A 24495-nucleotide genomic window follows, 5' to 3' on the forward strand; every position below is an offset into this window, starting at 1 on the left:
AATTTCTGTTCAGGATTGGTTAAAACATATGTTATCGGTATCATCATTCCCATTCCCCATCTTCGGCATGGTCAGACATGACTAAAATTATATTTTTGTGTTCTATTTAACTGATACAGTATTATTCACAGTAAGTAAATAAGTGTATATTGCAAGAGTATGTTACATCATCAAGTAACCATCGAGTAGCTTCTGTACTCTATTTGCAAGTGGTAGGGGTCTAGTAAGAGCAATATTTTTGCAATATTTCTTCCTCCCCCTACCCTAAACCTCTCATCACCACAGAGTGACAACCTGTAACCTGCAGCCATTCTGAGTGCACATGTGTGGGTACAAGATGGGTTTGAATAAATTGAAACTATTGTTTAATGTTATTTCAAAACACATGTAAAAATAACCAGCATAAGGAGGAAATCTATAAAGATCAAAGAACAGGGAAATTACAATTATGCAAAATGGAATGGGAATGAAGAACTGTGTTATAACAAGAAGAGAACATCTGCAGGGACTCCGAAACTGGTCACAGAAAATATACATAGTTAAAATAAATCGATCCATTCAATTTGTGAAATATACAATGCTGTGCAAAAGACTAGAGGCACACTTTATTTCTTTATGTTTTGCTATGATAGGAGGAAATAGGTGTAGCCATTTATTGAAATATGTGTAAGGACATGTGAAAATACAGTAAATGAGGCAATTTACAATTATAATTATCTTGAAAGTTAACATTTGCTCTGATCACCTCTTTTAGGCAAGCTGTCTTGTAATTTCTTTAAGTAGTCTGCGTGAATAGTTCTCCAATCTTTGTGAAGAACATTTCAAAGCTCTTCAGTGGACACTGTATTTTGTTCTGTTCTCTCTCAAGACGATACCTCACAGTTTCAATAATATTGAAATCGTGCTCTATCGGGAGCCCCATCCATTTCTCATAATGTTCTATTGTGTGTTTTTCTATTATCCCAATGGAGCATTTTTCTCTTAGGGTTCAGGCTTACTTGTGGTTCCCAGTTTCCAACTATAGAATGGGAGACAGAGCCTTCAACTATCAGAAGACTCTCCTGTAGAACCAATTCCCACTTTGGGTTTAGGACTCTACTTTTAATTTTAGGCTTCAAACTTTCCTTTTTGGTAAGCTTTATACTTGGGGCTCAAGTACTGTTGCCCAGCACCTGCATGTAGGGAATCCACTGATTCGTTTTCTTAATTCTTTATCCAACTTAGTGTCCCAAGAGTAGGCAAAGCACAGCCTGGACAGGCCTCAAAATATGTCTTGATAGTTATATTTTATAATTATATATTTATTTTTTATATTTATTGAGTATTTATATAAAAATATAAAAATATAAAAATATAAAATAATATAATATAATATAATATAATATAAATACTTTGACGTGACTTTTGTTTCAATAAATAAATACACAGAATTGAATGAAATGAATTCATGCTAGGCCATCAAAATTTCGATGCAATCAGAAAAAGGAGCAATGACAAGTAAAAGGTTTCGCAAAGATGAGAAGTTGTCGATTGAAATTTGGTTGTGGTAGTAGTCATTTCTGCCTAAAGGGTTCATTTGGATCTATCAGGGTGTGCAAGCTTGGTGTTATTAGATAAAGCTCACTCTGGCTTATTTTGTTTTTGTTGTTGTTGTTGTTTTTTTCCTTATGGAAAGGCCCAATAAAGATATTAAAACTCCACAACACTTTAACAAATTACCCATCAGTTTACTCTGACTGTGTCTGGGTTAATAATTTAACATTGGCTTTTCACAGGCTAAATGAGGAACTTTTCTCACTGAAGTTAATGAGAGTCACAAAGTGAAGCCTGTACCTTAGAATAGAAAAGGCTCACTACATCTGCAGTCACAAAGTCAGGTCATCCGCAGCTGCCTCTTTAATCCTTCATCCCTGTTTTTATCTAGGATCATCTTCATTCGATCCTAAGCCCCGATTGTACCTTTCTCTGTTTATTTTACTAATGTTATCCCTTTTATTCTTATCCTGATTCCCCTCCTCCACCTCCCGTCTCTGCTCGGGAGGTGGAGAGACAGAGGGAACTTCGTTTCTAATCTAATCCTGACTCTTGATTAAGGATTATAGCTGGGAGCGTTCTCTCATGTGTTAATGCTGAGCCGCTGCTGTTACCCCGGGGCTGAACCGCCTACCCCTCCTCCCTCTGCTGCCTGGCCTGCCTCCAGCCCCAGAACGACCTGCTGAGCACGATAGCTGTCAAACTACTATTTGAATACCTGTTCGAGCCATCCCGCACATCATGCAAATGTTCCTCTCGCATCTGTGAACCAATCCATCCACTCTTCCCTGTGCACAGCCACCCTTTTCCATCTGACCTGGATTAGGTTTTTAATCCAAATATGGCAAAAATGCAGGAGATGTTATCAAGTATGTAAACTGAACTGGAAATACAAACTCTCAGTAGTTAAGAAACTTGATGCAACTTCCTGCGTTTGGTAGCTCTCTGCTCTGGAGTCCATCAAAGTATCAAAGGCACCAGCGGCTGTTTCAGCCAGTGAAACCAAGAGCACGATTGGTGTGCGCTTGTTCCTCTTTCCCCCACCTCAGATGCGTACAGCTTAAACTTCCTCCTGCAAGTCCAGTGCGCTGCGCTCCGCCGCCCTGTCAACGTGTCCGGAATGACCCACACGAGTTAGGAAGGGATGGAACTCACTTAAAAGAAATGAGGAATATTCGACACCCGCTCATCCAAATTTAGAAGATCATTTATAACCAAAGAGATACTAGTCGAAGCGACTGACTAAAGCGCGGTAAGTGTCCTGTTATGTGTTCGCTTGTGTTGTGAGTGAGAGGGTATAATGTACAAATTTTAACAAAAACACACAAAAAAGATAACGGTAGGAAGTAAAAAGGTTACAATAAAATATTTTTTAAGACTTGGAAAGTGGGTGTTTGATCATCGACAAGTTTTTAGTTTTATAAAGGCGATGCTCACTTCCAAAAAGAGGAAGTTCGCGGTGCTTGACAGCCACCGCCTGCAGAAGTCACGGTGCATAAACTGCGATGATGAGCCGGTGGGCCGTGTTACCGGGATGTACAGCAGTAAAGCACCTTTATCAGAGTGTCCCGCGTCACTTTCTAAATGTGAAAATCTTTTAAAACGAGGGTCTGAAGTCCTTTACCGTGTTTGTGACAGTGCGTGTGAGTGGGTGCATGGGAGTTATTTTTAGAATGTCCATCTAGACTAAACCAGAAACAAGACTAGTTTCACTTCTGTTCTCTATTTATACACCAGCTTTCAATTTAAACGTTGAATGGGTTTAGAGTCAAAGCCCCTAAAGGAAGACGACGGATATGATTGCAGTGTGGGGAAGACAATTGTTTGTATTTTCCTGCTCTTACCCCACAGACTTGCACTAAAAGAAAGTCCGGAGGTGTTAGACACACCGCAGAAATGCCGATATTACATCACAGTACTTAGTAGAGCTGAATACCTCGTCTTGTCTTGCATTAATAGGCCTGAAGTCACTTCAGCGTCATTTTTCGAAAATGTCCTAAACGGAAAATTAAAGGGTTATTGCAACCCAGTTGTTTTAATTACATTACAAAACATGAAACAATAATTTTGTAGTTAATTTGTATTCAAATTTATGTATTACACAGTCGAAGTGGAATCGATCTGTTACGTATGTTATGTATATAGCATACTGAGTTTTACATCTTTTCCAAACACGTCATTTCACATAATCACGATTTATCCTGACATGACATTTATATGAGTTAGTTTGTTAGTTTAGTTTGGAAGGAAACACAATTCTGAGACTGACTAATGACTAAACCCTCATGATGGAAAGCTGGTGTATATGCTTTAAATGTGTTAACATTAATGTATGTTAAGTCTTCGTTGTTTGTTGTTTGATAAAGATGAAAACTGAGAATCAGTCAGTACCCTATAAAGTCGCTGGGTGCAGAATTATCGGGTACAAAATGTCCCCAGAAGCCACTGCTGTAAATGAAGAAGTGACTCCGTGAAGTGGAAAAAAATGCAAATTTTTTATTGTTTTTTTCAACTGAACTTAATGTGTAACATTTATTGAACATGGTTTACAATATTCTGCTAACTGATTTTAGTTTCTCAAATAAGATGACTAACCGGTTTATATAATTATCATCATTTAAGTGAGAGTACCTCCCCTTGCTCATCTTTGTGATTCACGGTTCAGCTTTTTTAAGTATTTGAAGCAGTCTGAAGCCTGAGCGGTGGGGTCTTTTTATGAAACTTTGGACTTCTGTAAAATAAACATCGACCAGTAGAATTGTACAGCATGACAGTCAATAAGAAAAGGTCCTCTTAAAATGCTGTACACTTGACTACAGTCATTTGATCTATGAAAGATCAGTTATTAGAAGACAATCCTCTCTTACTTCAAGATTTACTGGACGACAGGTCATAAAAGCAATAAAACACAAATATTTTAGAAATCTGTTGAACTTGTTTAATACTGTACAAACAAACAGAAAACATCTCTCTAGTTATCTATTTGGCAAATGAAAAATTATTTTTTTTTTTAATGTTCAAATTTGAGCAGACACATTGGACTTCTCTGAGAACTCAGAAATTAATGACAGATAACATTAAACCACCTAAACTAGATATTATTTTCAAGCGTGCAAGTTAATAAGTGCAACCTTACACTGATTATAACTTTGTTACCCAAACCTGTCATACTTGTGTGACATAATAATAAAATAAGAATCAAACCATAAATAAAATTGTTTGTTCATATAGAAAGTATATGTTTTTATTTTGTTTTATCACATTTCGATTGCCATGTGTCTATCAGCCAAATTTATTAGGTGTTATTGAGTGCCAGCAGTATACACAGATGCACAGGAGTAACCCACCAGGCTGACACGATGTCAACTTTCTTTCTTTCTTTCTTTCTTTCTTTCTTTCTTTCTTTCTTTCTTTCTTTCTTTCTTTCTTTCTTTCTTTCTGTTGGTCCCTTGCCAGGCTGGCAGGTGATGTTGTTATGGCCTGAGGCAGTCCTAAACAGCTACAAACACAGCTTGGCAGCTTTTTCATAAAAAAGAAAGGCCGCCCAACAAGGCACACATGAATAATTCCACTCCTCTGTCCCTTGAGAGAGTTTTTGCTCATGTTTGTTGCTGTAGCAGACTAGTTTAAATGTAGGATAATAAATGAGATACTTCCTTAACCTTCCTGCCTTCTTGGGACCTTTTTGTGCCACTGCTATGTGTTAAATGGCTGCCATTTCCACTGTGTTCAGTGGAATATAACCAAACTTGCCACAGGATAGTTTTTACCTGTCAATGTTAATATTCCAGTGTGAATTCCTTAAATCAGCCTAAAATGGCTGAGCAGCAGAAATCCCCACACCCATCACCCTGGGGACCATTTTCTGCCCATTGACTTCCATTATAAACGCTATTTTTCAACCCCAAATTATCATCATATGATTTTATTTTTTCTTCTTTTCTTGGATGTCAATGAAGACTCAGGGCCTTGAAGTTTTAATTTTTAAATTGCAAAAAAAATGCAAAAAAAATAATGGCAGGTCAAAATGTATGTTGGTGCCAATCTTTGGTCCATCTAAAGGCCTACTTATAATGACAATCACATATTACTTCAACTGGTTTTTTGTGGAAATATTTAGTTTCGTTTTTTGGTTTTTGGGGCTTATAACACAGGGCGCTCATGTAATAACACTGGGATTTGAAGGGTTAAAACAACGAAAATATAATTAAAACTTTACATGAATATTTCAGGGAGAAGTAGTTTTACAAGGTTGGCTAATTTAAAGTGGAATAAAATATGGATATATGGTCTTTTTATGGCGTGGCTGAGAATGGTCCCTAGGGTGATGGGTGTGAGTTTTTTAAAGGATGGCAGGAGGGTTAAAGCCATGAGCATTAAAGCAGCCTGATACCTGCTCACCTGTTTACCTGTCACCTCTCAGACAGGTAAAGGAAGCAGATAGCCTCCAAATACAAGTCTGCAATAGGGTCTATAAAATGGATACATATATTTATGAATACACAGCCTAGTGTTAGGAGTGGTACTCATTTGCATAGTATATCAGTTGCTAATTCTGAGCTGGGCCTTTACACTGCCAGCCATAGAGATTGAGTCGGTTAGAAGACACAGTGGTGTTATACTGTCAACATCCATATATGATATTACTGAATAAGTATCTTAGTTTAATTGTTCATTACAAATTCTTTAAAGTTGCAATCAGAGCTCGTAATCATAAGGTTAACCCTCACTTATATGCTTTCAGAAGTTGGTATTATCAAAGTAAATCACTTGCTAGGGAGCCTATATGTTTTCTTATCTCAGATCAAAAATGCATAATTTGAAAGGCAGCATTTCTCTTCTGAAAGACACGGTGCATGTTTTCCAAAAGTGATGTCATATTATAGACGTTGCTATTGAAAAACAAAGTGCTTATTATAGAGTTTTACCGCATCATTTATGAAAGAAGAAATTATAAGTTCCTCCTTCTAATAAAAAAAGTGAATTCATAAGCAAAAAGACAAAAAGAAATCCTACCACTGGTTAAGTCAGTACAGGGTTTTTGCCATGGCAGCCTTACTTGGTCTGGTCAAAAATGCTGACAGTCAGTGGTGTCTTTAAAGTAGATGAGCCAAGCTGATCTCAGATGATAAAGTCAGATTCATCATGCTATCATGCGTCGTCTTCAAGTCTCCTTTAGCACATGTGCAGTCTGCCTTTAAAGTTTTTTAATGACTGTTTATTAGGGCCGCCGTGGTGTTTAAATTAAATACATGATGAAGAAAAGTCTCTTCTGTCAAACCATCAGTGCCCATATAATTTTTTTTATGCAGCAAAAAACAAACAGAAAGAACATTTTTTAAAAATACAGTTAATTTATTTAAAAGAAAAGATAATGAAAAAAATACTGGCTGTGATTACAGTGGGGCATTTACATGAGTTCATAAAGTCACGATAGTTTTACCACAGCGCACCAATTTGTGATGTTTTGAACTGAAATGTAACGTACAACATACGGTGATTCAGTCATCACTGGCTGTTTATCTTTATCTTAATGTAACCTATATTTATGTATATTTATGTATATATACATGACGACTCAGAGTTATGCTATTTGTTTAAGCCAATTTCCAGTCGTGATGCTAAGGTTACAGGTTCCTCGCCATAGCCTCTTTTTAACTTGAGCACATAGGAGTGGTAAAACTCCCTGCTAACTCTTTACAAGAAAGTAAGTTTACTTCCCAAAAAGTATTTTGGGACATAACCTTGTGTCAAACTCCACACTTTATCTTTTGTTGCTGTGATTAAAATCATGTTTTTCATGGGTGGAGATTGATAACTAGATATAGATTTGGGATTTCTATCATTAGACGCCATGTGTTTTTTAAGATTTTACTGTTAAAGAAACAAGGTGACTTTACAGGTTTAACAAAGCCATTGTTCCAGATAGTGCTTTTTTGAAGGTTGATGTGGTCTCGGCCACAAGCTGAGGAGAAAAAACAATAAGAGAACAGCATAGGCACAGAACTGAAACTGATGGCGTAGTCAAAGCATAAGAATTTTCCCATGAATTTGTCTTTTGTATCCCCAATAAAAGGTGAAAACAAAATTGCCATAAAAGCATTTTTTTAACCAAGTTTTTTTATTTTTTACACAACAGAAACTGATACACGTTCACATTTACACAGGATCCATGTTCATTTACCCCTTATTTTTGTATACTTTGATGAGATGAATCACTAATTAGGGGCTTCATTCCTTGTCTGCTGCAGAAGTAGATGAATTATAGGTGGTGACTGGTGAGCCATTCACAACTACTACAGATGTAGTTATGTTTCCATTCTGGTCTGTGCTTCACATTTAGTGTAAACATTTGTAGGTGTGAGAATCATAACAGACGAGACGGTTGTGGTTTTGTTTTGCTAGCCTACTTTATATACACAATTTTTTATTTTCTGTTTTACTTAGACTGTATTGCTACCTTGTTGTTATGAAGACCATTCTTAGAATCTAAAATCAATAGTTTAACATTTAGTGGATTAATAGCGCAATATTGATTAAAGACTTATGCAGACATGACTTGTGTAATGACTATCAGTTGCCTCAGCATGAAGTGTTAAATCTGGGGAAGCCCATATATATATATATATATATATATATATATATGGGCTTCCCCAGATTTAACACTTCATGCTCTCTCTCTCTCTCTCTATATATATATATATATATATATATATAGAGAGAGAGAGAGAGAGAGAGAGAGAGATCTTTGGCCTCTACTATTTATAAGAACAGTATCTCAGTATACTTGCCATATTGTTTAGGGGAGTGGCACCACGTGTCTGTGGTTAGAGGTCTTTCAAGATTGTCAGGACACAATGAAATTACATTGTTGTAAAGTGGTTTGATCATTTCTTTATGTATAGTTTATTTTGGACTAGTCAACATCTTTCTCTTAATTTAGTTAGAAAATATATTATTATTTCACTTAGCATAGCACTAAAGATGGTAACATAACATTAAGTTTTTATTAGGTAGAGATGGGTTAGCAGCCCAAGTCAACAGCCCCTTAGCAAAATGGATCCAGATCCAGAAATGGCAACTATTTATAAATGTATGTGGGAGGCCTAACAGCATATCTGAAGTTCATCAGTTCAGACTTTTGTGTTTTGTTTTTTTCAATGACTTCACGCACTTTGGTTGTGCTATCATTTACCGTTATATTTGTATTTCCTAAGTACTGTCAAAGCAATATATGTTAATTAGTAGTCTTTAGAAATACTTTCTTTTTGCTGGTTAAACTCAGTTGGCTTCATGTTAAGAAAAAATGACAATGACTGCATTGTCATTTTTTCTCTTATACTCTTCAAAGAAACAAGTGTGTTCTAATCAGTATGTTTAATATTTATGTTAATTTTCAGAATTCTCAGAAAACACATGAAAAAAGGAGAAATTCTCTGATGTGAGGAGTCGTCATCCCCTCTAATCCATAATGATGGAGTGGATGAGCACGCAATTTTTACCGCAGTTACATTCAACAACCTCGTTATTTGAGAAGGGTTAGCTTTTTTGGGAAATTTATTTTTCTTTCTAACAAAATACAACATATTAAGCCCTTAAGAATCCAAGGTCTTTCTATTGCAGAACTGATAATCCTCACACTCCCAGCTTTCATAACCTGGAGGCACAGTCCATTAGGATTAACACAGTTTTGCTGTTGTTCATTGACAGAAAGCTCCAAATAGAAGCTACAGTAAAGTCATTAGTGGATTTGTTTTCCAAGGTGTTCCAGTGAAGAGTAGCATCCATGTATCTGTAATGTACGGGCAGAATATAAGCACTGGGATTAACAGCAAGTTGAATCATCTGCTACCACAAAGAGTATTTATGAGATAAATCGGGTTTATAAAGCTGCCTTTAAGTTTGTTTAGATCTAAAAATGTTGCGCACAGCTGTAAAGTGGCCCCATTGTGAGGCCCTAGCAGGGCATTTTAACTGTCACCATCTTGCCGTTTTGAAACCAGACATGACAAGCGAAGGGCTAGATCTGAATGAGAAACCCTGGAACACTGCGGTAGCTACGTGTCACAAAATAAGGCCCGCTCTAAACAATGCACAGCTTTATCTGTCTTTCTGACTCTAATGGGACCTTACTTCATGAAAAAAAAATTAAAAGCATCAAGGGTTTGTTTTTTTAGGCAGACTTTAAATTATCCAAATGAGTCACCCCTCGTGAAAGTGTTTACAGAGATCTGCTTTCCCATACACTTCTGCACAATCTGACTTTTTGTATTCTAAAGGCCATTAGACCAAATTCATGCATTTATGCTTCACATTTAATCTTTTATTTTTTTTAGTGAAAAAAAATCCTGTAAACCATTCACTATATCTGCAATAAGCTACTCTTAGCAAATTGATCAGTTTGAATTATCTGCAAAACAGATCTTGTCTTTAACTTTAGAGCTTAATTGCAGTAGATAACTCTTGGAGAAAAATGTTTTGCTGTTCTTTTTATTGCATATTGAGTGTTACAGAGATGTAATTGAAAAAGTCGTTTCTGTGTTCATAATACTTTGAATAGGATAAGCAGCTTTTAAAGTTAAAGTCACTGTGATGCTTGTCAGCTCTCACCTACTGGTAGCAAGGGCACAGCAACAACTGGGCACCCACACAATCAGACTGATATTATACTCTTGTAAAGATTCTGCACGTACTGGCGATGAGACATATTTAGGATATTATCACTGGATACAGTGATATTAAAATTATGCTGCAATGTGAAGCGCTGTCAGGACTTCATGCACCAACATCCCAGCCTGAGAACTGAGGTTTTTTTCCACTTTTGCTGGCACTTTTGATTCAGGCTGTGTGGACGAGTTGGTTTGTCTTTGAAGTGTCTTGTAGGTGCGTCACACGTGGGCAAGACACTGACAGTTGCATTTTCACAGAGTAAAAAGCTCTCTTTTACTGTTTCGCTAATTTTAATTTTGCATTAGTAAAACTGCGGCACCATGACTGTTCATTATCTAGAGGTATTGTACTGAGAGTTTTATTAAAGAAGTCAAAGAGGCCTCAAGTAGACATGTGAAGAGGAACAAGGTTTGGAGCAGAGAAAAGGGGAAGTAAATATGTTAACGCCACCAATTTTGACCTCAGTAACACCACTTCCTGTGTCTAAACATTTTCCATTGCTCGCCACTGTGCATAATTGACAGTATGGTAATTATTGCTGGCCATAATAATCTGCAGCTTCCAGAACAGATCAACAGCCAGTTGGAGAAAACATGAAAAATTCTGTAACCGCTGATGTTTTTTGCTGCTTTGTGGCTTTTCTGTTTAGGCTTCCTTTGCTCAGGGCGATAATCTGCCTCTCTGAGGTGGCGGGAGATCAGACATGAACAGCTGTCTCTCTTGTGTCCTCTCTATCTGTGCATGTGCTATCAAACACAGTGTCCATCTCCTATCACAGACTCTCTCTTTGTTCTTGTTCCTGTAAAACTTTGTTCCATTTATCTGCATGCACATTTACATATACAGACATAAATGCGCTGAAACAGTGTGATACAAGGATGCATTCCCTAGATGTTACAGATGAATAACAGAGACTTGTGTGGAAATTATTTTGTTGGCACATGACACAGAAAGACTTACTTGCCAAAACTGCAAACATCATCAAGTGAGTCACGAACATGTGTGAGAACATATGAATTATTCAGAATAAACAGCAGTAGTGTGGAGTTCGCAGAAGCCTGCAGTGTGTCAAAAACATTTACTCATGGTCATCTGAGTTTTAAGGCATCTTTCTCTTCTCAGTCTACCGTCTGTGGCGACACATATATCTTCACATGCTGTTTTCCCACGTTACACACCCAAAATGAGAGAATTTTCTCAGTACATTTACAGTAAGAGCAGTTGGGTTGAGATAATGTCTAATGCTGAGTTTTGGTTTGGAGTCCAGCCTCCCGTGTTCAAAGTAACATTGGCCCATCCATTCACCTCAGCCACCCCCCTGAGTTACTTCTCTTTTCTTTTATCCACATAGCAAAAACATGATACATGAAGTTTAATTGTGAGCTGTGATGAGGTATTGGTTGATTTTAGTTGTTTCCTGTGTGGACAACCCTATTCGGCAGTAAAAACCAAAAATTAACGATTGTAATCAAATTAATATTCGGCTTATATTTACAAGGAAGGATCTGGATTTACTTTAACTAAGCGAAGAATCCTCTGCAGTTCTTTCAAAGGTCATTTGAGAAATAATTTATTAAGCTTATATGTGTAAGAGAAGCTAGCTAACTCTTTACACCAGACCTTCCCAAAGTGTGGGGCCCGCCCCCTAGGGGGGGCGCAGAGCCATTGCAGGGGGGGCGCTGCATGAAAAGGGAATTTTTTTAAAAAAAAAAAACAAGGCTTGGACACTGCTAGCACGGGGAGCCAACACAAACGCAAAGCAGGAGATGAAGCATAGCTGAATATGTTTCCAAACCAACTTTATTTTAAGCCAAAGACTAGAAAATATGGAGAAGCATATCTTCCCTTTGGTCTCCCCTGCAGAATTGGTCTTTCCTTCGTCGGGAGCACACCTGGGCTCTTCAAATCATGGACAAACAGTATTCCACATTCTTGATTTTTAGTTCACAAACACTTGTTGTAATGACTAACTACTCCTGACATTTTGGAGATGTTTGCTCTTTATACAGTAAAGTTACAGTGGGATATAAATAACATCAGGCTGATCCTGCCAGTTTGTTCCCCCTGTCTAAATCAGGACAAACAGTATCCCACAGCTGTTTATGTTTTTAAACTCATTTTGCACAGAGAGGCATTTTTTTGAAAAATTTATTGATAGCAATGTTGAACATTATTACACAGGAAAAAAACAACTACATGTAAAATAATCAAACCGTGACGCCTCTGCCTTTCTAAATAGAGGGACAGAAACTGTGTGTTTATATGTAAGCGTGTAAAACCTGAAGATAGAGACAAAATACTGTTAATCTGACTATCTGCCATTCTGCAATTCCTCTCATGTAAACAATAACGTGGCGCACAGCGTGAGGTGAAAAAAGGCACATACCTTTAACGTTGCATGACGAACTCTGTATTCCTCGTCCACACGTAAACGCAAAAAATGAGTTTTCATTTTTCAGTGATTCGAAACGCCGTTTACGTGTGGACGAAACAGCTGCGTTTTCAAAAATACCCGTGTAGGTGTGGACGTAGCGTAAAAGAGTTAGTAGTTTATTTTATTACTACCTGCAGTTTACTTGTATTTGCTTAATTGTTTACTAAATGTTTGAGGTGTGTAATTAACCTCAATTGAGCAAAATATGGATGTGTGTGTGGGGCGAACATTTTTCTGTAAAACAAAGGGGGGGCCAGCGAAAAAAGTTTGGGAACCACTGCTTTACACATTTATTATGAATCTTGTGCTTTTTAAACATCCTAACTCCTTCTGTGTACGAAAAGCTAGAATCATATTGTTTGTTGCCGTTTTTGATACTAAAATTCCACAATTCTTAAACTATATTAATTTATTTTGCACACTCCACTCTCCTCTGAATAAAACCAATACAATGCTGTGTAAAAGTAACTGTCCCTAAACTGGCCATTCATGCTCAAAAACCCTCCAGTGTGGTTAAATTAAAACAATTCTGCAAAGAAGAACTGGCCAAAAGTCCTCCACAGTTATCACAAATGCTTGATTGCTGTTTTTCTGCCAAAGGTTGCACAACTAGTTATTAAGTTTAGGGGGCAAATACCCTGAAAAATGCTGCTGATGTCCACACTTTCACATCTTGCTGTTTCTCCTCTTGTTGTTATCTTGCAGAAGGCACCATGGGTTGTGTGGGCTCAAAAAAGGAGCAGGAGCCTCACAGCAAAGGAACGGGTAATGATGATCTGCAGAACCGAGCACAGACTGCCCACTATGTCAAAGACCCAACCACAGGAAACTCTGGGAATAAAGCTGTAAGTAGTCAATTTATGTCACAGCATAAAGTGTTTCATATTGTTAGCCTGCAATTAGCCTCTATTGCCTCCACTGGCTATATGTTAGGTTCTACTAGATGACACACTTAAATAATGTTAAATGTACTGTAAAAGTATTTACTGGTCTAACTCGCAACAGTATTAGCAATATAATTTTACCATAATTGTTGACTGAACTTGGGCTGGAGTCTATCCCAGCTCTCATAGGACAAGGTACAGGGTACACCTCTGACAGGTGGCCAGTCCATCACAGAGACAGAGACAGACAGCCATTTATGTTCACATTCACTCATACCACCAATTTTTGATCATTATTTACCTTAGTCTTAGGTTAGACCCCAGTCACACAGGCCTTTTTCAAAGGGCCTTTTCCAACCAATATGCAAGTGGTTGAAGGCAGTCATTATGAAAGCATCAATACAGCTCAGTAACCCTATTGTAACCACCATAAAAAAAAGCTGACAAGTGATTGATTGGTGTGCTGCACCAAAAAAAAATCCTGCTTTGGTCACCAGGCGATCGCCTTAGTCACCCAAAGGTAACAATAGCAGGTTGTCTGCATGCACGCTGTAGCACCCTCTTTGTGACCAGTGAGAGGCAGCAGCCACTCACCAACCAGTTAAGGAATACGCAACTTCCCCTAGCGAGTGACTGTTGTAGCTACTTAATGCTACTGGACACTTTAACCCAGTGGCTTTTAACTTAATGGTTGGCCACAAATGGAAAATGATAACATACCATTATTTTTCATATGTACATTCCGTTTTCCACGTAATGTAATTTTTTTTAGAGAAGCGCTTGATAAATGTACCTCTTTTTCTTTAATGTTTGACGTCTTAAAATAAACAACAGCTGGCAAATAAGTGCAGTAGCTCGGAAGTAGAATCAAACTGAAATATATTTGTAGTAAATAAACAGAAAGTACTTTCCATTTTTTGTTTTGGTCCAAATAAAAGGGGCAGACAGATTTTTGGCTTTAAAAGACAAATAATTATTATTCATAACATATTACAAGTACTACTTTACTTTAATGATACAGAAGAGTAAGAACACATTTCACTGATTCAGAAGTGATAGGAGTCACTTCTCTTGTGCTACTCAAAAAGGATATATGCGTGACAACACACACTCTTAACTAGCCTGTGACTTGTTGTGAGTTTGCATACTGGCCAGACTTTGATCTGTGGCACGGGTAAGCAGCAGTGCTGCGGTCGGTAAGTGCGGTTCTTCCGGCTACTGTTTCCTGTGTACTGACTATAACATCTCTTTCACCCTTAGTCAAGAAAGAGGAAGTAACAGAAGAAGAAGCAGAGCACAGCAGTCAGCTAGGAGATGTAGAATGAAAAGGGATAAGACAGCTCTCGACTTGCACATAGTATTCTTTTACAGATGTCTAAATATACAGATGTTACATCTACACGCCTGGTTTCTACATAACTCTGTTTATTTTTATCATTGTAAAAAAAATAAACACTTTGTGTCAAAAACTGTGTGACACGAAGAGCCGACTTACATGTCAGAAACCTCAAACAAAATTTACTCTGTACCACATTTAGATTTCTAGATTTGATATGATAAAGTCCTTCCTTCCTTCGAAATGTGTGTTTTCAGTAACATGCCTCCAGCATGGAGTTTTAAAAAACCCATGTAGAATAAGAACCAGTTATTTTATTGAAGCACATTAATGTGCTCGAACCTAATGGCCATGAGGCATGTGACAGCACTTAAGCTATGTCATCACACACATTCAATTCATAACCCAATTTTATGGATTTCAGATAACTTTGATTTCATTCAAATTGTACAGTAGTTTATTGTTATTGAATTTGAAGAGAATAACTACCATGATGTGACATCATAATACCACCAGGAAGTGGGTGGACAACAAGTCCAATTTTTAACTAAAAATTGGACTTGTTGTCCAATCCTGCACTAGTGTTTTGTGCAGGATTTGTAATAATTACTACAGCTTTAAACAATTTTCTTGTAGATTTTGAAATGATTATTTGAAAGAACTTACTTTTTTTTCTATCTGTCTTTCCACAGGCCAAAATGCCTTCCAATGCAAACATTGCAGATGGTGAGTCTCACTCTATACGTACAGCAACACTAACATGTCGGGACTTCATTCCACATCTTTTATTACAGTAGCACGTTTAGCCAGTTACAGGTGTTTTCCTTGCCATCACAAATACATGTCACAGATATATGAGAATAGATATGTCACATTTAAAAAACCAAGATGTAGGTCAGTGTTGGTTAGATGCAGAAAGCTATGTCTTTTATGCCAGAAAGAGGAAGAAGACTCAGCGTGTGTGTGCAGAGCGATAACCCCTCACACTGCCTCACCACGCAGGCCTTCAAAACTAACCCTATTGCTATTATTATCAAGCATACAAAGAAGTCAGTCTTGTAGCCAGAAAACGGTGAACCTAGTGCTGAAACAAACAGAACAATCAGTCGCTCTCACATATTAGGAGTACTGGCCAAAAACCTCATGCACATAATTTAAGGTGACAATGAAAAAATGAAATGAAAAAAAGTTTTAGTCTGCACATGACAGCAACAGTGCATGAGGCCTTCCTCTGCTTTCTTTTTTCTGCTTTAGGGGAGAGTATTGCCATGGCACTGTACGACTATGAGGCCATTCATGAGGGAGACCTTGGCTTCAAGAAGGGAGATAAGCTGAAAATCTTAGAGGAGTAAGTTCAACCACAAAAAAGATGGTTTATATTATTTGCGGTTTGAAGAGTTATCAGGTTGTTCCGTGTTCCAAATTTAGTTTGGGGACTTGTGACACTTCTGACTTGCCATGTTTCTGTTAAGTCTTCACAGATGCTGTCTTTTACTCTCTCTGCAGATCAGGCGAGTGGTGGAGAGCTATGTTAATCAGTACAAGTCAGGAAGGCTACATCCCCAGTAACTATGTAGCCAAAGATACTCTGGAGGCAGAGGAGTAAGCAGACTCACTCTGAACACAAAAACACACATGCACACACACTTGTGTACCATACTAGTAAAACGAATAACATGACATAGTGTTATTACTGATAATAGGGAAATGAGCATTATGTAAGCTAAACATATTTAAACATATTTAGATGTCACGTTTTTAAACTGAAAATGAACTTGGTAACACAGAAAACAATATGAAGGTAAAATGAGGGCATATACAAAATAGCCGCTACAAGGTTTCAGTACTGACTTATCTGTTTCCTACTGTTAAGGTGGTTCTTTAAGGGCGTAAGCAGGAAAGATGCTGAGAGGCAGTTGCTGGCCCCTGGGAACAAAATTGGATCCTTCATGATCCGAGACAGTGAGACTACCAAAGGTAAGTGATGTATATTTGAGAAAGACACTCTTTGTTCTTTTGTTGGCTAAGAGAAGAAAGTTGAAACATGGACCAAATCGTACATTAAAATAATAATATTAATATTTCTTTGTAACAAAGGACAGTATATACATGGGCTAATTACTTGTTAATGTTAATAGTTAGTTTTAGTTAGTTTTAATATTAGCATTTAGAGTCATAACTATAGAAGTGATAAAAGGATACTTTAGCAGACTTATATTTCATTTGAAAATGAATGCTATGTTTCCAAAGTGTCTGAAAACTAGACATATGACTTCCTGTTAACACTAGCGTGAATGAAATTAAAATTGTGATGGAATGTCCATGTGATGCTCACAGCTTTTTCTGTTTCCCTAAATGAAGCAAAAACAAGAGAAAAGACACTCCAGTTCAAGCTAGACCTCTTGTGTGTTGCTTTAATTTGCTTTGAACAGTCCCTGTGGATAAGATGCTGTTTCTCCTTTTCCACAGGCAGCTACTCTCTGTCTGTCAGGGACAGTGATCCTCAGTCCGGTGACACAGTGAAGCATTATAAGATTCGTACACTGGATAATGGAGGATTTTATATCTCTCCCCGCATCACTTTCAGCACCCTGCAGGAACTGGTCAGCCATTACAAGAGTGAGTTCTAGCTATCAACCAATCTCACGCTCTAGTCCAGTGCTGACTCATTCAAACTTTTCACAGCTGTGCTCACAGTGTTTTAATAGCACAGTTAGGTTATCTTCTGTTTGCATTGAATTGCTGACGTTGGGACTTCTTGGGGGCGGCCAAGCAGCTCCAGCTTAGTTTGCATTCCACTGAACATTATTCTTATAGTAGTGCAGAGCACACTCTGCTGGCCAACTTTAATATGGCAGCCTTTGTGGAATATTGCATTGCTCTGTGACGAGTACTACTATCATGATTTCTCAATAGCATTATTTCTTATTTTATACTTTTCTACCACAGAGGTACAAAATCAAATTGCTAAATATTCATTCTGCTACATACAGAGCAAGGAGATGGTCTCTGCCAGTCCCTGACTAACCCATGCCTGAGTCCAAAACCTGAAAAGCCGTGGGAGAAGGATGCATGGGAAATCCCAAGATCTTCACTCAAACTGGATAAGAGGCTCGGTGCTGGCCAGTTTGGAGAAGTGTGGATGGGTGAGATAGATCTTCATCATTGTAGAATCCATTTGTTTATTGTGATGTTAGATAGAAATCCATTTCCTAAACGTAATTTTTTGTTTGTTTGTTTGTTTGTTTGTTTTAAGCCACATACAACAAACACACAAAGGTAGCAGTGAAGACCATGAAGCCTGGCAGCATGTCAGTGGAAGCATTCATGATGGAGGCCAACCTCATGAAGACTCTACAACATGACAAACTGGTTCGACTTCATGCTGTCGTCAGCAAAGAGGAGCCAATCTATATTATCACTGAGTTCATGGAGAAAGGTGTGTGTGTGTGTGCCTGAGTGTGTATTTGTACATGTCCACATGGGCTATTGATGTCAGCGATTGCTGCAACATCTTTGAAAAGTGTTTTCCCATGACATTTACGTTCAAAATGTTTACACTATGTTACACTAAAAATGAAGGGAGATGCTCTTTGCTGTGAGGTAAAAGAACATTTGAAAAAGATGAACTGATCATAGCTAATACAAGCAGTGGCTATAGTTAAAATGGGTGATAATAATAATTATCAGTTTAATAACTAATGCCATCTGTTTGTTAATACTTTTGCATTTGTGTGCCTACAGGTAGTTTATTGGACTTCTTAAAGAGTGATGAGGGCAACCGAGTCCAGCTTCCAAAGCTCATTGACTTCTCTGCTCAGGTGAGAATATATTGGTCACATTCAGTACTGGTGCTTTTGCAAGCTTGTCCCACCTGTTTCCCTGGTTTTCTGGCTGTAAATGAAACTTGTGTTTGTATGCAGTGCAAAGCACACGTCCCAATATTAAAATCATTTTCAAAGTTCAGCTCTTGTGTTGATGTTCTCTGTGAGAAATTCTAACTGTAAAACTGAGCAAAGTAAAATGATTAAAACTCCCTGAAGGATAATGTAATGGTGCTGGCCTATCAGTAACACCGAACAAAATGTTCCAACCATGTTTAGTCAATGAAAAAAAGGAAATATTAACTACAAAGAGGAACAATGAAAGAAGAACTACAGGTTACATTGTGCTATTGTGCTGAATATTTTAAGAATGAATGTAAATCTTCAAAAACAGACATTTTCTGTTACACATCAACAGGCTAAATTCAAATTTTCAAGCAGCTACCATTTCTTTGAAGCTAGTGTGCCTTGAGAATATGTGCTTATTTTACCCTAACTGGCTAGTTTACTGTAATTACCATTCCACTTAAATCCTATTTAGTTTTACCTACATATCACCAGTTTGTGCTAACAGTCTTTCGCAGTAAACACAAAACAAACACACTCACCAGCAGCTTCTTTAGTTACGCCTTGCTAGTACTTGATTGAGTAATTAAGGCAGCTCCGAATGCTGCCTTAATTATTTGTGGCATAGATTCAACAAGGTACTGGACACATTCCTCACAGATTTAGATCTATATTGACATGACAGCTTCATGCAGTTAAGCAGTGGATCTATGATCAAAATCTCCAGTTTCACCACATGCCAGAAGTGCTCTATTTGATTAAGTTCTGATCACTTTGAGGCCTTTTGAGTAGCCTAGAGTGAACTGATATTGTAAAAAGCAGTTTGAGATTATCTGCAAGCAGATATGAGAAGATACACACACTATAGTCATAAAGGCATGGTCATGAGTGTATGAATGTGTGTGTGAATGGGTGGATGACTGGATGTGTAAAGCGCTTTGGGGTCCTTAGGGACTAGTAAAGCGCTATACAAATACAGGCCATTTACCATGCTTAGCAACAACATTTTAATTAGATAAGCAGTGGTGGTTAAACAGTGCTTAGTTAGTACTAAAAAACTCCTGCATGACCTGCAGCCTGTTTCCTGTTTTTAGCTGACAGCTGTGGCATATAGTATGAAGTGGTTTTTGCTACAGTAGCCCATCTGGTTCAATATCTGTGTGTTCAGAGATGTTCTTCTGCTTACCATTTTGTAAACAGTGGTTAAAGTTGTTAAACTTCATATCAGTTCAGAGCAGTCTGGCCATCCTTCTCTGACTTCTAACTTGACATAGGCAAGCCATTTTTGCTCAGGGAACTGATATTTTCTCTTCTGCACTAGAGAGGGTAACGTGGGAAACCCCCAGGAGATCAGCAGTTTCTGAAATAGCCCATCTAACAACTATACCACCTTCAAAGAGAGTGAGACATCCAGGTTTTTGCAGTTAATCCGTGGGGGTGCATGCATATTTGTTGCTGTTGCTGTTGAGGTGGTTCCTATTAAATACAAAGAACAGAGAGAGAAGGGGAAGGGAAAAAGGTCACCTACTTTGATTAAATCATACCATGACTGATTTTTTCAAGTTTATTGATCAGATAGCAAGAGAGGCTGATCTTATCAAGCAGTAACACAAAGGTGCTAAAGGGAAAGAGTACCCATGTGAATCCTCATGCATATTATAGCAAAATATCTGTTGCTATTATTACCAGCAGTAAAATGAACTGAAAGAAAAAGGGAACAGTGTTTCCTTGCCAGTGATATTAATTTTTGGCAACAACTTTTTGTCCTCTGTCATTTTTGTTTCTAGATTGCCGAGGGGATGGCCTACATTGAGCAGAGGAACTACATCCACAGAGACTTGAGAGCTGCCAACATCCTGGTCAATAAGGCTTTGGTGTGCAAGATTGCCGACTTTGGCCTGGCTCGTATCATTGAAGACAACGAGTACACAGCCAGGGAAGGTACAGCGCAATGTTTCCTATTACAAAAGATCCGGGCAAGTATCGTCCCAGAACAGATGGAATAGCAGCAGTCACAGTTTCATCAATCAAAGGGAAATGACTTTGTGTCAGTGAAATATCAGATTACGACCCAAATGACAAAACAAGCAGAGAATGACGATAAGAGCGACTTACCTCATGGTTTGCACATTGTAAACATGTCACCAGGAGATCCGTATCATTAGGTGACAAGTGATGTCTCACTGTCAACATTAGTTCCTATTCTAACTGGGTTTTCAATTATTTCCAACCAGGTGCTAAGTTCCCCATTAAATGGACAGCCCCTGAGGCCATAAACTACGGTTCTTTCACAATCAAATCTGATGTCTGGTCCTTTGGCATCTTGCTGACTGAGATTATCAGCTATGGGCGTACACCATACCCTGGTAAGTGGAAAACACAAGAGTTTGACACAAATCCCATGAAAAGCAGGACATTTGCACAAATAGTTGGTAAACAGGAGAAGCTTACTTGGTTAAAAGTGGCCTACTAAGACAATAAATCTAACAAGCTAGCATGGGATTTTTTGAATATATAAACATGGCTGTATAAAAAGTTAGAATGTTACTAGAGATATTCAACACATGACTTTATACTTAAGGAGGACACTAAAGAATCTAAAGAATGTTAAAAAAAAAAACCCAGACACATTGTATTAAAGAAGATGAACAATAGTAGTGTTCTTGCTCTGATAAACACAAAGTTGAGGTAGACAACAGTCAGGTGGAGCAGCAATTTCAGAGGCATGCTTTGAATAACAAATCCTGTCTTACTGTATGTACAGTCTGTGAACGAGGAAGTGCTCTAATGGTATCTATCAGATATTGCTAGCACTTGCTTGGTAGCTTCACTGGCAGATTGCATTCTTACTATACTGTAATAACAAGTAGGATGCTAGTTTAGGTTAGCAAGTGACTTCTTTAAGTTCCTCTTAGTACAACTAAGATTAAATAACAGTTCATTCGCTGCAGCCACGTCACCTTGAGTGGAAAATTATAACATAGCTGCCTTAGTTTGGAATGTTATTATCATGAAGGGAGAAGCTATCCATAGGCGATAGATAAACCTATCCATTAACAAAGACAGAGATTTTCCATAAGTATTTTTCTTGAGTCCATCCTGTAGTTTTTAGTCTGAATCAAAGTTGTTCATCGACCAACTAATCAAATGAACTATCACCTTCACCAAAGCACTCTAGATTGTCTTACTCCTACATTAGTCCTCTTCTTTTTACTTTTATTTGTTCCATTATTTTCAGGTATGACCAATCCAGAAGTGATCCGCCACTTGGAGAAGGGCTATCGAATGCAACGTATGGATAGCTGTCCCAAGGAACTATATGACATCATGATGGAGTGCTGGAAGAACAAGCCTGAGGACCGCCCCACCTTTGATTACCTGCAGAGCGTCCTGGAGGATTTCTACACAGCCACAGAGAGCCAGTATCAGCAGCAGCCATGAGGCTAATGTTTCAGAGCACATCCATTCACACCTACTGTAACTTCTACAGGAAGCAATGCAGCTCAGGTCACACACACATATATACAATCTCTACAGTTCTGTCTATCTGCGTCTCAATCTTTTTCTAATTTATAAACATATAATTCTTAGTAATAAGGGACTGTACAGCAATTATAGATGCATGAAAGTTTTCTTTAAGGAAGCAGTCACAATGTAAGATTCTTAATTTTGTTAATAGTCCCACAGGTTTGTTATATCTGCAGCCCCCGATATAATAAGTGATGCACAAACACATCCATCATTTGTACCTGTAATCATTTTTTTGTAGTCATTTTATTACAGACTGGACGTATCATGGATTACTGTAAGGAAGTTGAATGTTACGCACAGGACACATTGTCTGACATTTTGGGAGGGGTGAGTTGTATTACTTCACTTTGCAGGCGAGGCATGGGTTAGAAGGACCAGAAAGAGTCTCCTGAAAAGCGTATTTCCAGAAACTCTGGAGGAATTGCACAAACCAGACAAACCTCCCCCCTCAAAGTCCAGGAACTCTAGATTCCAGGAACTTTAGAGGTGGAGCTTTCTGTTTTTCAACCTTTCTGTTTTCTAAAATAACACCAACTTGTCAGGACTGGAGAAGTTTGTGGCATAGCTCTTCAAAATGTTTCCATGTGCAAGCAGACTAGTTTGCCTAACCAAAAGGAGATCTAGAGTGCACCAATGCATGACGTAACCTTTTAGTTCCTTGAAAAAAAGATTCCTGGGTAATATGTATATGCACTGCACGTGAAGAGCGCCTGCAGAGTTCAGAAGAGCAAGGACAAAAGAGTGAATTTGCAAGAGGCAGAAAACTATTTTATTAAACAAAAACAAACTATAAATAGCCCTGCGTGTTTTTGTTCTTATCAGCACTGTAATTTGTGTACAGTCCCTAACATCGAATGCCTTTGAAGGGTTTTTTTAAGCTCACATTAAACCAGACTCTCTCACTCACAAAATATTATGGTAGCACAAACATGGCCCCATTCACAAACACCTGGAGGTTGCTGTTATGCTCTAGCGCACATTGTCCAGCCATCAACCACAACACAGATGTTCACAGGAAAATGTGTTCAGCTCTAATAAAACTATAATAAAACAAGCAATCCCACCACTGCCCCCCTCCTCCCATAAAACTGTGGTGTTTCACAGGAAAGCGGGTATTGTCTTGCTGATTCTGCTTAAAAGCACTATTTATACTTTTCATTATGCTGTGGATTTAGCATTACTTCTTTATAGTGCCTTTTGCAGTGGATCTTTCTTGCAGACTTAATGTGTACGATATATTCTGTATAGACATTGATATATATGAAGAGATGCAAACATTCAGGCTCTTTAGCTAATGATGCTTGTTGATTCCTGCATGTTTCTCTTTTATTACTTAAATTATTGAGAAAGCAGTGCATAGGTACATTTCACATTGGACTTTTTTGCTAATTTTATGATCTGAACGCCATTGTATCTTCAATGGAAGTGTCTTCCTAACAGCAAATGCCTTTTATTTTCGTTTTTGTGAAGGAACGATGACTGCTCTATTTTATTTACATTATGTGTCTCATCTTGAAAATAGTAGATTTCTTGCACAATACAACAAGCATTTCTTTTGTAGTTGATCAGCAATAGTAAATCATATACTAAAAGCAATGCTAAGTTTACTACTTGAGTGGTTCTAATGCATTTCAGGGGCCCCAGATGTCAGAAGAGCTTTTTTGGGGGGGGAGTAAGATTTAACGATTTCATGCTGTGACAAATTTAATGCCATTCATAGAGTGGGGACTGTGAGCAAAACATATGAGAGCTTTTTTTTCTTATATAAACAGGTATGATTCATTTACAATGATGACTAAATCATTGCTAGCACTGTATATAGTTATATTCACAAAGTTGAGTATACTTTAGTGTTTTTCTTAATTCTTCAATATAAAGCCCTTGTGATATTTGTGAGATGCTTGATTCTGTCAATGCAACTGTCATGAAATGGAATAAACTACTTTAAAAACTATAAGTGTGTATTGGTGTAACAGCAAGCAACATATTTTAAATGTGACTCTAGCAATGATTCCACTACCTGTAAGATACCTCACCATAAACCCAGACATATGCCTAATTAAATGTGTCTAGAGAGAGTCTGCTGGGGCCTAAGACAAAAGTTCATAGAAGGGTCTCCAACCAGATTTCATCATCATTGTGTTATAAATAATAAATTAAATAATTGTTTATTTAAGTGAATTTTTCGTTGACTGGACAGAGATGGTAACAAAATGA

The 24495-nt window shown here is 37.8% G+C and overlaps 1 protein-coding gene across 1 annotated transcript; it reads left to right on the plus strand.

Moving 5' to 3' along the window:
• Nucleotides 1-2522: 2522 nt before the first annotated feature.
• hck (HCK proto-oncogene, Src family tyrosine kinase) lies at nt 2523-23072 on the plus strand. The gene is made up of 13 exons (XM_080899006.1): nt 2523-2785; nt 13343-13482; nt 15550-15583; nt 16112-16205; nt 16364-16459; nt 16731-16834; nt 17327-17476; nt 17851-18003; nt 18114-18296; nt 18602-18678; nt 20535-20688; nt 20982-21113; nt 21986-23072. Exons 2-13 carry the CDS (start codon nt 13351-13353, stop codon nt 22186-22188), a joined length of 1512 nt encoding a protein of 503 aa, XP_080755132.1. The 5' UTR covers nt 2523-2785; nt 13343-13350; the 3' UTR covers nt 22189-23072.
• Nucleotides 23073-24495: the final 1423 nt, after the last annotated feature.

This window comes from Rhamphochromis sp. 'chilingali', assembly GCF_963969265.1.
Source record: "Rhamphochromis sp. 'chilingali' genome assembly, chromosome: 12".
Taxonomy (NCBI): domain Eukaryota; kingdom Metazoa; phylum Chordata; class Actinopteri; order Cichliformes; family Cichlidae; genus Rhamphochromis; species Rhamphochromis sp. 'chilingali'.

Excerpts from the sequence above, each read along its gene's own strand:
- hck (XM_080899006.1), top strand. The coding sequence starts at position 13,351 with ATGGGTTGTGTGGGCTCAAAAAAGGAGCAGGAGCCTCACAGCAAAGGA. Across the intron at positions 16,460-16,730 it reads GATACTCTGGAGGCAGAGGA|GTGGTTCTTTAAGGGCGTAA; the intron begins GTAAGCAGACTC and ends CCTACTGTTAAG. Across the intron at positions 18,297-18,601 it reads CACTGAGTTCATGGAGAAAG|GTAGTTTATTGGACTTCTTA; the intron begins GTGTGTGTGTGT and ends GTGTGCCTACAG.